Source organism: Prunus mume, linkage group LG3, assembly GCF_029339155.1.
Source record: "Prunus mume cultivar Tortuosa linkage group LG3, ASM2933915v1, whole genome shotgun sequence".
Classification (NCBI taxonomy): Eukaryota; Viridiplantae; Streptophyta; class Magnoliopsida; order Rosales; family Rosaceae; genus Prunus; species Prunus mume.
The window spans coordinates 3,669,850-3,685,649 of record NC_142700.1 but is presented as its reverse complement, the minus strand read 5'-3'; the positions used below and the strand labels follow the sequence as shown (position 1 = coordinate 3,685,649).

The 15,800-nt window shown below is 36.4% G+C and overlaps 3 protein-coding genes across 5 annotated transcripts; all 3 read right to left on the bottom strand.

Moving 5' to 3' along the window:
• Window positions 1-3,825: 3,825 nt before the first annotated feature.
• On the bottom strand, window positions 3,826-5,460 carry LOC103324944 (olee1-like protein). Its single transcript, XM_008227061.3, has 2 exons — window positions 4,504-5,460; window positions 3,826-4,383 (listed from the first exon to the last, which is right to left on the bottom strand). The coding sequence occupies exons 1-2, from the start codon at window positions 4,661-4,663 to the stop codon at window positions 4,037-4,039; spliced, it is 507 nt and encodes a 168-aa protein (XP_008225283.1). The 5' UTR covers window positions 4,664-5,460; the 3' UTR covers window positions 3,826-4,036.
• A 763-nt stretch (window positions 5,461-6,223) lies between these two features.
• LOC103324943 (14-3-3-like protein B) lies at window positions 6,224-9,739 on the bottom strand. Of its 2 annotated transcripts, XM_008227060.2 has the most exons (7): window positions 9,556-9,739; window positions 8,870-9,176; window positions 8,705-8,792; window positions 7,924-8,033; window positions 7,653-7,801; window positions 6,696-6,751; window positions 6,224-6,561 (listed from the first exon to the last, which is right to left on the bottom strand). In XM_008227060.2, exons 1-7 carry the CDS (start codon window positions 9,626-9,628, stop codon window positions 6,559-6,561), a joined length of 786 nt encoding a protein of 261 aa, XP_008225282.1. In that variant the 5' UTR covers window positions 9,629-9,739; the 3' UTR covers window positions 6,224-6,558. The 2 variants fall into 2 exon arrangements, with proteins under 2 accessions (XP_008225282.1, XP_088905617.1); XM_089049491.1 differs by lacking the exons at window positions 6,224-6,561; window positions 6,696-6,751 and having other exon boundaries at window positions 7,642-7,801; window positions 9,556-9,737.
• A 492-nt stretch (window positions 9,740-10,231) lies between these two features.
• On the bottom strand, window positions 10,232-15,529 carry LOC103324942 (Hydrolase-like protein family). Of its 2 annotated transcripts, none has more exons than XR_513611.3 (11): window positions 14,524-15,529; window positions 14,199-14,343; window positions 13,741-13,808; window positions 13,333-13,403; window positions 12,964-13,206; window positions 12,455-12,618; window positions 12,315-12,370; window positions 12,154-12,206; window positions 11,103-11,271; window positions 10,899-11,007; window positions 10,232-10,810 (listed from the first exon to the last, which is right to left on the bottom strand). XR_513611.3 is itself a non-coding variant. In XM_008227059.3 (11 exons), exons 1-11 carry the CDS (start codon window positions 14,657-14,659, stop codon window positions 10,706-10,708), a joined length of 1,308 nt encoding a protein of 435 aa, XP_008225281.2. In that variant the 5' UTR covers window positions 14,660-15,529; the 3' UTR covers window positions 10,232-10,705. The 2 variants fall into 2 exon arrangements, 1 of the variants encoding a protein (XP_008225281.2); XM_008227059.3 differs by having other exon boundaries at window positions 10,899-10,996.
• Between the last annotated feature and the right edge of the window lie 271 nt (window positions 15,530-15,800).

Sequence of the window (15,800 nt, the reverse complement as noted above, 5' to 3'; positions counted from 1 at the left end):
TCACATTACCATTTTATTTCATTTATTCCATCAAACAAAGATCATGAAAGAAGGGGATGAACATGTGGGATCTGATTGAAGAAAAGAAAAACAACAACAAAAAGAAAATAGGTGAAAGAGCAAAGAAATATACAAGGGTGAAAACAAGACCAACCTCAGCATCTTTCTTGTTAGTGGGGTTCTTATCAGGGTGCCATTTCACTGCCAACTTTCTATAAGCTTTCTTCAAATGTCATAACAAAATTGTACTTACTTTTTCTCCCTCTTTGACTGAATAAATTACACAATTCCTCTGTTCCCAGCCGTGATACTTGAAGGGATTTAATGTTCAAATGATCTTTTCAGCTACAAAATATGAGTTGAGAAATGAAAAGAAAGAGAAAGTCTTTAACCATCTATTAATGGTGAGGGAGAGAACGGCTCTTTAAATATATACGAATATTTTAAAATAAATATATTTAAAGAATGAGGACGGTGAGTTTTTACTTGCTAATTAGGTAGAGAAAGAAGACGGTGAGGGAGAGAATGATGGACTTCTTAGATATTGGTCCATTTTTATTTAGATACAATGGATGCAGGATACTAATTGGACTCTCTTCAATTGCAGTCCTCCCAATCAATTGCATGGCCAGGTAAGCAAACCTTGTAGCCACCATATTCGAGACATTTACAATAATGACATTGGTTGAAAATGGCCAGTACATGCAAATACCACTTTTAAATATCAGTTTTCTCCTACAATCAAGCTTATGACATTCAATTTAAATGATGATTTCATGGCTCACAGATTAAAAACCTATTTAATTCAAATTCTAGCTATATACATGTGGAAACTAAATTTTTAGAATTCTATATTCGTAGCTTTATTAAATTGGTAGCATATACCTACCCTTTAGCAATAAATTTATATATTGAGTTTTTCAAAATTCTTTGATGGAATTTTTTTGTCATAATGTTAATTTTTTTTTTTATACCTAGTATGGAGGTATAACTTAAAAAAAAAAGTGTTTTACCTGGCATTAAGGTGTATCAAATATGTACTATACCTATTAGAAAGGTATGTCAAGTTCAATGGTTAGTAGGGTATTGTACCTGGAGCATAGGATTATCAAATTTAAGAATAATATTAATAGTTCATGAAGAAATAAACGAGTACAATGAGATGGGAAAAAAAACATCTGAACTATTAATCTCTTTAGCAAAGTTATAAAACTAAAAAGTAGTACAACTTAACAATTGGTGAGAAACAATTGAAATTTTTAATCATTATTATTTTTAGGTACATAGAGTGGGAAAAAAAACATTATACTACAAAAAGCTACACAACAATGAAATTAAAACCTAAAACAAACATAAAAGATGGGGAAAAAAAAAACAATACTAGTATATGACTGGGCAATTGTATTATAAACAAATAATAAAAGGAGTACACAATAAAATAAGTGGCAATGGATTAACATATGTATGCACAATATGTGCATTAATAAAATCCAAGTTAAATAGGAATTTGTAAAAATCAAGCACAAGAAAAAGTGAAGGTCCGACATTTACATTCAAAATGTAATTATTCCTTTAATTACATGATCAAATCTAATTATTAATGGCCTATAAATCCTCATCTTACCCGTTTTAGGGATATAATATGAACAAAAAATTTAAATACAAATCAGTTAAATACAAAAGACTGAGTTAGCATGTCAAAAATAGAATATAATCTACATGGCAAACTAGTCAAAGGACTTGTATCAACAAATAATAATTTGAGGACTAGACCCAACTATTGGTAAGATTTTTGGATCTCTATCAACTTTTCTATTAAATATATACAAATATTTAAAAGGTATATAGCCAGTATATTCGAATAAGGTCCCATCTCTGATACACGAATTCTCTCTAACTCATCATCCAAGTTTCTTTTTTCCCTTGGCAAACTTCATCTATAACACCCATCTAAAAGAAAAGAAAGTGAATTATGAAGAAGAAACTATAGAGCATAAGTATTACAATCAGCGTAAAAAGTCTTTATTGGTTTGGTTACAGAACCAAACCAATACAACGGAAATGGATAATGAAAATTATCATAATTATAAAAGGAGCATTTACTAATATGTTGTCAACCGTCTGATCGAAGGCCTCTATTCCTTCGGTATCCAATAGTAATAGGTTGTATTCAATTCCATCAAGAGCAGTTCTCTTAAACAGTGCACTCCAGAGCCATAGCCCTTCTGTACATGGGCGATGTGTAGATGCTACTTGAAATCCACCGCTCTTCCAAGAAGCTACAATAGATAAATACAAACAGAGCAACGTTCAACTGGTGGGGAAGTAATAGTAAACTTGCTGGTCATCAGTTCATACACGGAGAGAGTACAGCCGTGCGGCTATACTTTCAAAATATTTAAATATTATATTTAAAGCGTATAGCCGGTCGGCTATACTATTTAAATAATAAAAAAAGGGACATTTTGGAAAAGACTGAAGGAGAGATAAATATTTTTAAAAGAAGCCAAAATGGACAAAAATGCCCTCATTTATTTTTGAATTTCCTAAGAAATATCTATGCTGACGAAATTGTGTCGTGATAGGTTTTTTGAGAGAAATAAATATAAACTTAGGAGGTTTTGGTGAATTCATTTTTTAAAATGTTGTTGTTAGTAATTAGATAATATATTTGCCTTAATATTAAAATAAGCATGTTGTCCAGAAGAAAAAGTAAAGAAACTATTTTTATATTTTTAAACTTAAATATTAAAAAATAAATAAATGAACACTTATACCAACGAAATTTTGTCGGCGAAAATCTATGCCGGCAAAATTTGCCTGATTAGGTTTTCCATGACGAAAATACATATGCCGACGAAAGTTCGTCTAGAGAGGTCTAATGGACCTGTGCTGATGAAATTTCGTTGGGAGTGGTCTTTTTGAGAAAAATAAATATAAACTTAGGATATTTAGGTTAATTAATTTTTTAAAATTTTATTGTTAGTAATTAAATAATATATTTGCCTTATTTAATTAGTAAAATTAGTAATTATATTTAATTATTATTTATTTAGTGAATAATTAGTATTAAATTTATTAATTAACTTCATGAATTATATTACTTAATAAATAGTAATTCAATTTTTCCTTTAATATTCACTAAGTAAAACATAACTACAATTCAAAGTAATTAAAAAGAGAGATACTTAAAGGGTATAGCCGCGCGGCTGAACTTTTGAAGTATTCTATCGCAGTACAGCCACGCGGCTATATGTTGAAGATATTCTTTTGAGGTGCCCTTTGTGCACACCCTACATCGAAAATCCACAATCCTATAAAGGTCTTTATAAACAAAGCACTATGATGGTTTGATAAGTGTGGTTAACATTGGAGAGTTGAGGTAATGGACTTGGCTATAGGCTCTGCTTTGGATTTGGCTATGCTCTCTCATGATTCTGTAGAGGTGTATGAAATTATATTGAAGAAATTTTCAGTATTGGTTATTCGAGAGTATTTTATATATGCACTGCACCTGAAGTCTTGTATTTCATTTCCCTCTTCTCAACCTCGTTTGTATCAAAATTATACGTTATATAGTGAATTGATTATAGCTCCACCAAAGGAATGAGAGTCAATATCAAAGATCCTGTACCGTGGGTTCCAAGTCACATAGCCGTGAATGTTCAACAATGTTCTGTTGTGCAACCGATTGTGGAGGAGAAAAATTTGGGCAACAATAATATCACACCAAACATGTTACCACACGATGCGCATCAATTAAAAACCAACAGTCGAAATCAAATTTAATATTGATTAGCCAGCCTAGACAAAAATACACCCTAATTATTAATGTACTGCTACTGCATATAGATCCATGTATAAATTCAATTTCTCACTTACATATCACAATGGATTGGTAGGGAAAATTACTAAAAGCCCATTTATTTCCTATTGAATTGAATTATGTAAAAGAAAAGAAAACATTGATCATTGATCATTGATGATAATCATGATGATGACGATGACCACGACCACGACCACGATGACGACTTCATTATGCAAGGTCGCCTTCTGGGGTTAGGCCAAGCTCCTTGAGGACCTCAGCGCACTGAGCGTCGGGTTCCTTCTTGAGGAAACCAAGAGGGTTTGGAATGCGATGGGGTCCGGCGATGCCATTGTTGTTTGTGAGGCTGATCCTCGCGCTCAACTTTGCATGAGAGTCAGTGCTAATCTCGCTGCAGTCATCTCTGGGGCTCTTCACCAATACCACCTCGCAAACCTCCTCTTCGTGGTCTCCTTCCACCGGAATTTGGTACCTTCCTTGCTCATCAGTCTCTGTCTCGCTGCTCAGGGTTATGGTCCCGCCTTCCCGGTCTCTGCATTCCAACTTCACCTTTGCACCTGCACGTGTCCCATTCCATGCAATGTGAATGCATACATTGTTAGAAAGAAAAGAAAAAAGATTGTTTGCTATCGAATATCAGTATGCAATAGATTGGGGAAGACGATCAGACAATGTACCTTGAAGGGCCTCACTGATCCTGGTCATAAACTGGATACGGCAGCTGTCACAGTAAACAAGGCCATCCACACTGAGGTTATCGGCGCAGTAAGCGAAGCCGAGGAGGGACAAGAAGCAAAGGGCAGAGGCAAGGACAATACCACTAGACTTCGTTGCCATTGTTCCAAATTAATTTTTTCTTGTTTGGTTGGAGATGGATTTATATTAGAGGAGGACTGTATAAGTGCAGATTAGGGGGGATCTGTTTTTATAAAGAAAAAAAAGTACGCATATGTTGGGGAATTTGTTTCGTTTTTCTTGGTTAGCAGTTATTTTTCTGAGGTTGTCATTTCTTACCTTTTTTACATGTGGCTGAGACAATTAGTTTGACTCGCTCTTTGCTCCTCAAATCTCTCTGTGTCTCGAATGGTGTTTGGTTCTCAAAGAAAATTCAAGGTGTTTACAGTACCAGTCATTGCCAATGGGTATTAGTTACAAGGATCCCGAGCCTCTACATTTAATATCGGTACATTTACGTGCATTTACACAAATCTAAACCATTTGATTAATCTAATGGAGTTAATTATTCCACGTCAGCATAAGAACACGCCTTTTTTAGCATTTCACTTACCCCTAATGAGATTTATTTTTATTTTTATTTTAGATTTAATCAATTCCCCTTTCACCTTCCCCACGCCACAAACCCCTCTTTCCAGACTCCTGCAGTGCCATGGATGCCATCTCTCCAACATGCAGCACAAATGATCAAAGTTTTTTTATTTATTTTCTTTAGCACAATTCAAGCTTGCCATAGAATTGATGACTTGGGCATGGCCGTACTTGTGTCTTTACTTCTTTGTTGATATAAAAGGGAATTCCCAAAGAAAATCTAATTCCAGTTAAATTTTTTCTCCTCAAAACTTCCACACGAGAAAAGAGCATAAATATAGAATCAAGCTGCATTTCCTATGATATGCTTTTGAATTTGTCCTAGGTTTTCAATTTTATTATATTGAAACTTGACGGTGCATAAGGTAAAGTTAAAAAATGCCAAATAGGAATTAGGAGGGGTTGGGGTTCGACTGCGAGAGCAATGGTAGCTATGAACAGGGAGTCTGAGAAGAGGGTTTATGATAGATCTAGAATACGTGAGGAGGGTGGAAGGGGCGTTGATTAAACCTAAAATAATACAGAGCTCATTAGGCGTAAGTGATATGCTACACAAGGTGAGTTATAATTATGCTGACGTGGAATAATTAACTCCATTAGATTAATCAAATGGGTGAATACACCAATGCTAAATGCAAAAGACTTGGGATCCCTAGTTCTAGTACTAAAGCCTCGACATCCACACTAATTTGCCTTCGTACAATTTCAAAGTTACAACCAGAAAACAGAATGTTTGAGTTGAGGGAACCCTACTTTACTCTTCATCCAAAATGTTTCGGAGCAACTAGAAAGGGATGCTTAAACCAGAAAAAATTCAGTTCAGATGTACGGCTTAACCAAAATGAATGTTAGCTCTGGCTTGTCAGAGATAAAGGGTGAATGTGGAGACGAACGGGGAAAAAAACTGCACAAAACTAATGTCGTCGATTTGGTATCAAAATGAGAACGAAGGAAACGGAGAGATCACAGAATCAGAGAAGCTGGTTGAAGGAGCTAAGAGACAAAATCTTAGAACCAGTGGATTTGAGTGAAAAGTTAAACAAGCTGAAAACATCTCTAGCATCCAGAAAAGAACGCAAACAGCAAAATATCATACATTCCGCAGATAAAGCATGACAATTTGATTGTAACAATACCCCAGCTAAAAGGTGAAACATTCTCAACAAACAGAGGATTGGATGTGGATAAGAAAGCCTTTACATTAGGTCAACAACGTGGACAGATGAATTCGGGGTTGCAAATGCGACTAACAGAAAGGTCAAACTACAATATCCCAAAATTAACAAGATGACGAAATTAACTAGAATCTCACTTTGGAAAAGGGAAAAAAAGCACCCTAAAGTAGACCATGCATCAACTTTCTCCATCCACAAATTACACAATGCCTAGCCATGGTCCGCTTCAATTCACTGCCAAAAGGAAAAGGAAAAGGAAAGGAAAATAAGGATGTTGAACACCCAACAACCCAAATTATAATAAAATCCTTGCTAGATATGGCCCAAATGAGAAAAAAAAATGTCTGTTAACTAAGAAAACAAGCTACCTCTGCATCTTCACCTCCAGGCTTAGCAGAGACATCCACCTTCTGGGCTTCCTCAGCTGTAGCAAAGTATTAAATGAATAAACAATGCAGATATCAGATTAGCAGTGCACCCAAACAATTTCTCAAATCTTTCACACAACATGAATAATCAGTATTAATCCCATATAGCAGTCATTCCACTTTATATAGATTGCGGAATTCATGGTTACGAAGAAAGTCTATAAATAAAACTACGGATACTTGAATATAAAATGCTTACAACTATTGCTTCCTCCACATTATAAATTTTACGTTGATCAAATAATACCAAATATCTCTCACTAATACAAGTACCATAACGTGAGCAACAGCAACAAACATCATTGTGGATTAATTATCTAGGGCAGAAATACTTTCTAACACATGCAATTCTTGAAAATGCAAGATTGTCAAAATTCTAGCACTACTTTTGGTCACTGACCTTTGATAAACAAGAGCTTACCTATTGAAACTTGCACAGACCTAGGTAGGCTGGTCTCCTTATATTTAAAGACAACTACTGCTCATAGAAAGGCATTTTAAGCTACCAGGCAACCAATGCAATACCTTGTTATTGTTTTAGGTTACCTGCACTATACCAGTGCAGCATAGGACTCAAGAGGAATTAAAAGGTTACTAATAAGTCTATACCTCAAGGATTAATAATTGAGACGATGATTGTAATAAGCTAGTAGTTAGGCACACTTCTGACAATCACAAATCGATCTGTTGATTTATCAAAAGATACTCCAAAAGTAAGTAGTTAAGAATAAGCATCATGACTTGTACCTACATACGACAAGTCAGGAACAACTTATCCACATAAAATGACATTGTCCAGTGCAGGTTAGCATACTTTTAAGGTTGAGAGATACTCTACTGATACAACACATAAGGTATCGTACTTTTTTTTTTTCCCTATAGTACTTTATGAATTACCTCCATCCTCTGGAATGTCAGAGGTCCACAACGTAAGGTTGTCCCTCAAGAGCTGCATGATCAATGTGCTATCTTTGTATGATTCCTCACTCAAAGTATCCAATTCTGAGATGGCTTCATCAAAAGCTTGCTTTGCCAGGTGACAGGCTCTGGAACAAATTATCAACGTACAACAAAGTAAATTTCTTTTCTTCTAATTTGCTTTTGGCCGAAAAAAATAGAAACACAATATTATGAATCTTGGTCACGATGTATATAATTACACCCGTACCTTTCAGGAGAGTTCAAGATTTCATAATAAAAGACAGAGAAGTTCAAGGCCAAACCCAGTCTGATGGGATGTGTAGGAGGTAAGTCTGTCTCTGCTTTACTAGAAGCTGCCTGCAAAATAGATAAACATAATAGACCACTCAAAATGACAAATCAATTACTTATACTCTTATAGCATCATCTTACCATTCTACAGAACAGTAATGACAGTTTATTTATACAACGAAAAAAATCAGTATAATCATTTCAAGCATCCTATGCACAATCCCCATTGCTCATAGACCATACATATAAATGGAAACTATCAGATGCAAATCAAAATCAGGGCAAACAGCCAGAAGCGAGAAAAAATAATAATGAAGGGACCTAACAGGATCCTTCACTGAAGGTTTCGGTAATAGCCTTCTAACCACAACGAATAAGTTTAAGCATAAATAGTAAATACACAGTGCACAATCAACTAAGCAGTTAAGAATGTAAACAAATGCACTAGACAGACATCTTTAATCAATAATAAGTTAAGAACAGATATCTTGGATCACCTAACATAAGGAAAAGACCACGAATGATGCATTGTCTGTTAAAATCAAATCCAGCTATACAGAATAATAGCGTTAGGTAGTTATTTCAACATAAAAGATACTTGTACCAACATTAACATCATATATAAGTTTTACTTTTTCCAAGCAACAAAGACTTCATAATCTTGATTTCTTTTGTCTCCCGCATATTTCTCAGGAAGCAAACAGCGCATAAACCAAACTAAAGATCATCTCCTATACCTGATAAGCTTTCATTGACTGATCAGCAACCTCTTTCCTGTCATCACCAGTCTTAAACTCTGCCAAATAGCGATAATAATCTCCCTTCCTGGATTACACAAAATAAACAGCTAAAAACACTAATCCACTCCAAAGCGCTCAAAGGAAAGCTTCAAAACCACTAACATTTTGTAGAAAAACACAGTGGACTCAAAAGCTGTGCAGGAAGGAATGAGATGCTCATCGATAACCCTCATGATGTCACTGCAAATGCTAGAGAGCTCAGACTCGACCTTGTGCCTATATTCCTTGATTCGGCTCACATTCTGATCGTTCCCTTTCCCCTCCTCCTTCTGCTCGATCGATGACAGTATTCTCCACGAAGCCCTACGAGCTCCGATCACGTTCTTGTACCCAACCGAAAGCAGATTTCGCTCCTCCACGGTGAGCTCCACGTCCAGCTTCGCTACTTTGGTCATCGCCTCCACCATTTCTGTCAAAAGGTAAAGTAAATGTAAGTCAAAACCCTAAGTGCAGGCCAAGAATTAAGGTGCCGAGAAAATGCATGAAAAAGAAAGAAATCAAGGGCTTAGATCTCAATGCTTTTTCGGTAGAACAAAATCGAGTCTGCGCGAAGTGGCTAAACAGTGTTTGAGTTCAGATTCTCATGATGATTAAATAAAATAAGATAAAAATAACGAGAGAAAGTAATAATCCACAGTCCGTTTACTACTCTGGTTTCTTTGCTTTTCTCACTAGCCAAACAAAGTATACGTTCACACAAAATGAAGGAAAAAGATATAAAGAACAAAAAAAGAACCCAAAAAAAAAAAAAAAGAAGAGAAAATAGTGAGAGAGTGAGGGACTGAGACCATCGTAGCGCTCGGCTTGTTCGGCGAGCTTAGCAGTGTAGACGTAGTTCTCTCTCTCTTTGGTGGAAGCCATGGCCGATCTCACTCCCTCCCTCTCTCTCTCTCTCTCTGAGCTCTCAACCCTTGTTTCTCTCTCTAAGCCTCTCTCTCTCTCTCTCTCTCTCTCTCTCTCTCTCCCCCTTTGTGCTTTATGAAAAGGTCTGGGGCATCGTTTGGTGTGGTTGGGTGGGTGAGGACCGGTTGGAGGGGCCCGGAGCGTGGCCCGCTCTCCCACTATGCCAAGACTAGCCCGGTTCAAAACACGCATGACATTCCAACGCGCTAGTGGGGGCGTTGGACCACGTACTACTTGGTTTTGTGAGAATGACAGCTGCGGCTGAGGCAGAGCGCGTGGATCGACGGCGTCGAAATGATTGTGGGGGGGTATGCAATTGAAGGTGGGATGGACCGGTTTTATTAAGCGTTATAACGTATGGGAGCTGCTCATCGAAAAATCGGAAAATCAGCCGGTTAAGGCAGTTGAACATGACAGTGCGTTCACTCTCCTCCACTCAATTCGATTCCTTTCTTCGCAGGTTAAACATGGTAGTGTGTTTGCTCTCTTCCACTGAATTTGACTATTTTCTTCGTAAATTAGAGTAATTTAAAGTAGTTAATTATCATTTGACAAATAACCTTAACAAAATTCAAGTTTCGGATTGTGTTTACACAACAAAAATGTAACTGTTTCATACTAATTCGTTCTCAACAAACTTTCTTACAAAATGGAAATGAAAAGAAGAAGAATTCACGTGGAACAGCCCTACCCACGTGAAAGAAGCAATCCTCACTGATTATTTGGAAGATGATTGCTAGCATCATTCTGCTACGCTCGAGTAGGTGACTAAATGCCGTTGATGCACATGGTGATGAAAACTTTGACCCGAACGAAACCAACAGCATTCATATGAGTGATGCTACATGTACTACCTTGATTGATCGCATTGTAGGCTACATATACAAATTTCCATCCATACATCTTTTGGATATATCGATGTTCATATGAGGCGACAATGAAGCAAAGGGATCTACACTAATGAACAACAAATGTGTCATCAACTAATTTCATATCGTGTGGTTATTCTACATGTTTCAGCTACACGGCACTTAGCTATAAGCTGGCGGTGATAAATGAGGAGGATTCTTGTTGCTTTAGGCTGTCAGCAACGTGAGCAACCACTCCGGTACCAGCATTGTGGAGCCATTCATTTTTCACCTGGATTCACAAACAGAAATCAGTATGAGAAACCAGAAACAAAGAAGCAAAATCTCCTGAAGAAAGATTGATTGATGACAGGCAGTACATGAATGTTGTTATGGGCAAAGAAGGGCCAAAATGCTGAATGAAAGCTGACGTCAACTTTTTTCCATCCTAACTGCTGTAAGCCGCTTATCATTTCCTCTGTTCACATACTAAACAAATTGTTAATCAAAGTTATGGGAAAAGGATAAACTTCATCTGTTATCATCCTATTCTGAATTTCTATTAGCATTTATCATTTGTGTACCTTCAACAATTTCATGATATTCCAATGTGTTCTGTGTGTTGGGTTCACTCTGGGCAGCCTCCTTTGCTTTAGCTGCTTCAGGAGGAAAATGGGGACCGTCAGAGGAGACTGGGGGATAGTACTCCACATCTACAACATGCTTGTAGCCATCCAAAGACCGGCGGGGGGGCTGCCAACAAAGTTAGAAATATATATTCAGAGTGATACATATAAAACACAAAGGGTATGTAAACTAATCAGTTGTATTCAAGGACTAAACCATTTAGCTTGAAAAATATGATGGCCATGAAGAAATAATACTGCTTGTCTCAATGGATAACGAAAAGTTACGTAAGTTGGAAAAAAGCAATTACATCAACTAAGAAGATTTTTACAAGTAACCACTGATTAGCTTAAGATTTTTTTACTTCAAAATATAATAGCAGCTAGAAAGATGCTGGATTAGTAGCCATTATATATCTGATCTTGCATGGGAAAATGCTTCTGTCCCGAAAAGAAATAATTATGAAAAGCAACCATGTAAATGAAGTTAACATGGTGGGAGAAAGAAAGACCGTTTTCATCTTATTACACCCTCTGAATAACTCTAGGGCCTCTGACTCTAGTGCAGAACCTTGAGCAGCATTTGAATAACTCCATAATTACGAAATGACACTTACAAGCATAATCATGACTGATCATAATTCCCTTGACCCTGACAACTAATGACTAATTGCCACCATAGCCAACACTAAAAAAGGCCCTGTTTTAACTAGTAGGAAAAAGAAACATTTAATCATAAAAACTTGCTTTGTCCCTGGCCTCAAAACCACTTTACAACTTTAGCCCCAGTCAAATAGCACTAACATAATTTGGCATCTTCCAAAATAAATTTGCATATGCACACTACAAACAACAGGCAGTGACAAGTTTCAGTTAGTAATTGAAATGCAAATTTTAATTTTTTTTCTTTAGTTCCAACTCAGTCCTCAATGTATTACTCATTTACTTAACAGTTAATTAATGAACAGAAAGTAAGTATCGCAAGCTCAACCAGAGAATCAACTGTCACCTTAAAAACTTCTGTTTCCCTCCTAATTGATGATGTGCGCCAGCCAACCATATCTGTGCCGTGTTAAAGAAACTGATATATTGAAGGGAAGACTAACAAATATATAAAAGTTAATACAATCATCTCATTGCGCTAAATATGAATGATATGCAGTAGGATACGATCATAAGATACATTAGCGTAAAGAATGCGACATTTAAAAGACCCCAAAGCAGATCTGCAAAATGGAATATATTAGAACCAAATTTAGAACTTCGGTGAAACGAAAATGGTCAAAAGTAATATAAAGTGCTGCACTTACACAAATTTTCCGTCGTCACAATCAGATGCCATTCTCAAAAGAAGCGGAGGTTTCTCAGGCTTACCATCAGTGAGGAACAACTGACTACCAGTTCTACGAACAATAATAGGAGCAATTGGAGCAGCAAGCTTTTCTAAGAAAGGTACTCCGAATAGAAACGGCAGCTGAAGAAAAATCAAACAGAAGTTAGAATTTTCTATATAAAGGTAAGGTGGTAGTAGTCCCAGATACTCGTTATCAACAACTATCTTAGTTCTACAACAGCCCCACAACATAATGTCCTCAAACACCTCTTGAATGGTTAGACAACAGTGTTTAAATTAAACATAGCCAGACAAATTTAAACTATCTAGTCATCCTTTTTGAAGTGTATTAAGCACACGGCTGTATGTTGGAATGCAAAGTCCAAATGATTTTGGAAAGAAGGCACATCAGCAGAGTCCAGCATGGCATGAATATTCAGATGTAACTATATTGTAAATGCATATAACTAAGGATGATATACCGACCTGTTTTTTCCCTCTCACCCCGAGATGTGGAGTTGCCAATGTCACAAAATTGATTGGCTCCAAACCAGCAATCTTTCCTCGTCTCCAAGAGTATGCTTTTTGTGAATTTGCAATGGTTGTATTGGCACCATCATCGGGTGTGTAAAGGACAGAAATTGCATATCTTGCGAACAGGCCCCCGAGAGAATGGGCTAAAAATGAGATCTTCTTCAAGCTCTCTGTCTTTTGCACAACTTGCATGACCTGCTTATCATGAATCCCTAGGTTATATAACTATCATATTATATTTCCCAACAAAGCCACAGGTACCATGCTATATAACAAAAGTTTGAAAATTTTACACATTGGCTCAACAATTTCAAAACTTACCTCATCCGCTAATCGTTTTCCAGCTCCATCAATCCCGGTAAAAGTTTTAGTGTACGTGTTAGATGAACTAGCTGCAAATACATCAACCATGAAGTTAACACTCACAGACTAACAGCCACGTACATCAAATTTATTCAAGCAAAGACAGGGGAACTTAAAAAATCAATCTTAGGTGCAAATTGTGATATCATCATCACACCCTAGTGTACCAAATATGTGTTCTTCCCAGTAGAAAAACAAGATATTAGATCAGTTCAGGCCAGGTTTCTCACTATCCTTCTTAGTACGACAACCGTCGACAAACATCAACTACCTTTTCTGAGTGGTACTTTGTGACTTCTTGTTGTTCAAATTTTAATTCCACACATATGATATTAAATTACACCGGAAGAACTGAAATCAATTTACCATAAATTAGGAATTTTCTTCCAAGACGCCTTCGTAACTCAGCTTCCCCATATGTCCAGTCACTTGGGCTGCATTACTAGGAATCAGTCAACTTGATATCAATTTTGGGGGAGAAAAAGCCAAAGAAATACATAGTCATGGAAACAAAGTCCAAGCAGTTGCGTATTGGAAACCTTCAACATGTAGAATCCAAAATTTGAAAGTAGCAGTAATAAGACTCAACGAACAATTAAAGAATGATCGTATGCGCAGACATATTCCTTCAACAGCACAAACAAAATTAAGACCCTCAACCCAACTTTTGTTTATCATCTCCATTTGTTTCAGTATAAAAAATATAAAATAAAATAGTAACTGTTGAAGAAAGCTTTCTCTTTTCTGTAAATTTTATTTTTGGGAAGAACTACCAACTACAATTTACAAACAGAGCTATATTTGAGACTTGGAACAACATATACCTTGCCAAGATGCCATGAACAAGGACGAGAAGATGATCAGGCTTATTCTCTGCACTTGCAACACCCCCGGAGGCTGATGCAAAATTTCCCCGACTAGTCATAGCTTGAGCTCTAAGGCCCTGGTTTCTCCAACAACTATATAACCCTGCAATTTTTTATTTATTAAAGTGTGTATAAGAAGAATTGGGTCATGCTTCTAACACAAGAAATTAATGCTATATTACAAAAAGACCATTAGTTTGAGGCAATTAAGCAAATATTACACCTTTGAAATCAAATCTAAAAAATTTCCCGGGAAAATTATTTGAGAGAAATTTAAAATTACCAGAAGAAAAGCCCAGAGACGAAGAGCAACAAGACGAAGACGAAGAGCCTACAGGTCCCTGCGAACCATATCGTCGATTATCACTGAATCTCGTAGAGTAACCAAAGCGTGCGTGAATCAGAGAAGCGGATGCCATATATATAAGTATTTATATGTATTTATAGAGAGAAAAAGTGAGAGAGATCCTAATTTCTCGTTTGAATCAAAGCGAAGTCAGCATCGTCGCCATAATGTCTAATCCTTCGTTATCTTCCTCCTGACTACCATACGCAAGCAAGCCCATGTCTCTGCCTCACTCAGCTCCTCAGCGGTTATTTCGATTTTTTCTGTTCTTTTCTGCGAAATAAATATAAATAAAGGGCACCACCAAATATTCAGACAAAAATTATTGTAGTGTAGTGGATATCAACTACCAGTGCCATTTTTTTGTTTCTAAGCTAAAGAAAATACCAAAATTATTTGTTTAAGGGCAGTTTTCCTCTTCTTGGTAATGAGAAAACTATCACTACCAACTTGTTAATTTGTTTTTATTTTATTTTAAACAAAATAATATTCTAAGCTACTCTACTATACGAGGATGAGAGCTGCAAGGGTTCTGACAAATTACTTTAGCCAACTGACGTAACTTAGGTTCCGCAACTTACTAATTTGTTAACTTGACCCTAAAAAAAAGTTGTAAATTATAACTGTATTTTATTTTATAAGCATTTGCTTTTTTTCTAATTAATGAAGTTGGTATTTAATATCGCAATAAACTCTAAAAAAATGTGACAAAATCATGTTTGTATGATCAGACTTCTAATTATGGCTTTTTAAACATGTGCCAAAATATTAACCCTAGGATGCATCTGAATGGCTAAGATTAGAGGAGGAGATTTGGCTAATTAGGGATAAAAATTAAGAGTAAATTGTGGACTTTTATGAACAATGACAAGGGAGACAGATAAAAAAATAGTGTCTTAATATAACGTTTTTTTGGTGCAGAAAAATACAGAAGATGTGAGCAAATATCACCACCTTTGGAGAGCTAGCTGTTGTAGTCAAAAGGCGCCAAATGGAAAGCAATTATTGTGCCAGAGTGTGACGTGGATAAATGCATGCCCACCCTTGAAGATTGATACCAAGCAATCATGGTGCTTTGCTTTGGTTTTCGACATGCGCGCCAATATGCCTATCTCTTCTCTTCTCCTCTCTTATCTAATTCTATGCCTAAAGGTTCTCTGTCCAGTTTGTTCTTTAATATGTCCAAACAAGCATTATGGGCCTATAATGCTTGG

Coding starts and splice junctions, on each gene's coding strand:
- LOC103324944 (XM_008227061.3), bottom strand. CDS start 4,663: ATGGCAACGAAGTCTAGTGGTATTGTCCTTGCCTCTGCCCTTTGCTTC. Junction 4,384..4,503: donor GATCAGTGAGGCCCTTCAAG/GTACATTGTCTG, acceptor GGACACGTGCAG/GTGCAAAGGTGAAGTTGGAA.
- LOC103324943 (XM_008227060.2), bottom strand. CDS start 9,628: ATGGCTTCCACCAAAGAGAGAGAGAACTACGTCTACACTGCTAAGCTC. Junction 8,793..8,869: donor ACTGTGTTTTTCTACAAAAT/GTTAGTGGTTTT, acceptor TGTGTAATCCAG/GAAGGGAGATTATTATCGCT. Junction 8,034..8,704: donor AGTCAATGAAAGCTTATCAG/GTATAGGAGATG, acceptor TCTATTTTGCAG/GCAGCTTCTAGTAAAGCAGA.
- LOC103324942 (XM_008227059.3), bottom strand. CDS start 14,659: ATGGCATCCGCTTCTCTGATTCACGCACGCTTTGGTTACTCTACGAGA. Junction 13,404..13,740: donor AAGAAAATTCCTAATTTATG/GTAAATTGATTT, acceptor ATGTATTTGCAG/CTAGTTCATCTAACACGTAC. Junction 12,619..12,963: donor GGGTGAGAGGGAAAAAACAG/GTCGGTATATCA, acceptor ATTTTTCTTCAG/CTGCCGTTTCTATTCGGAGT.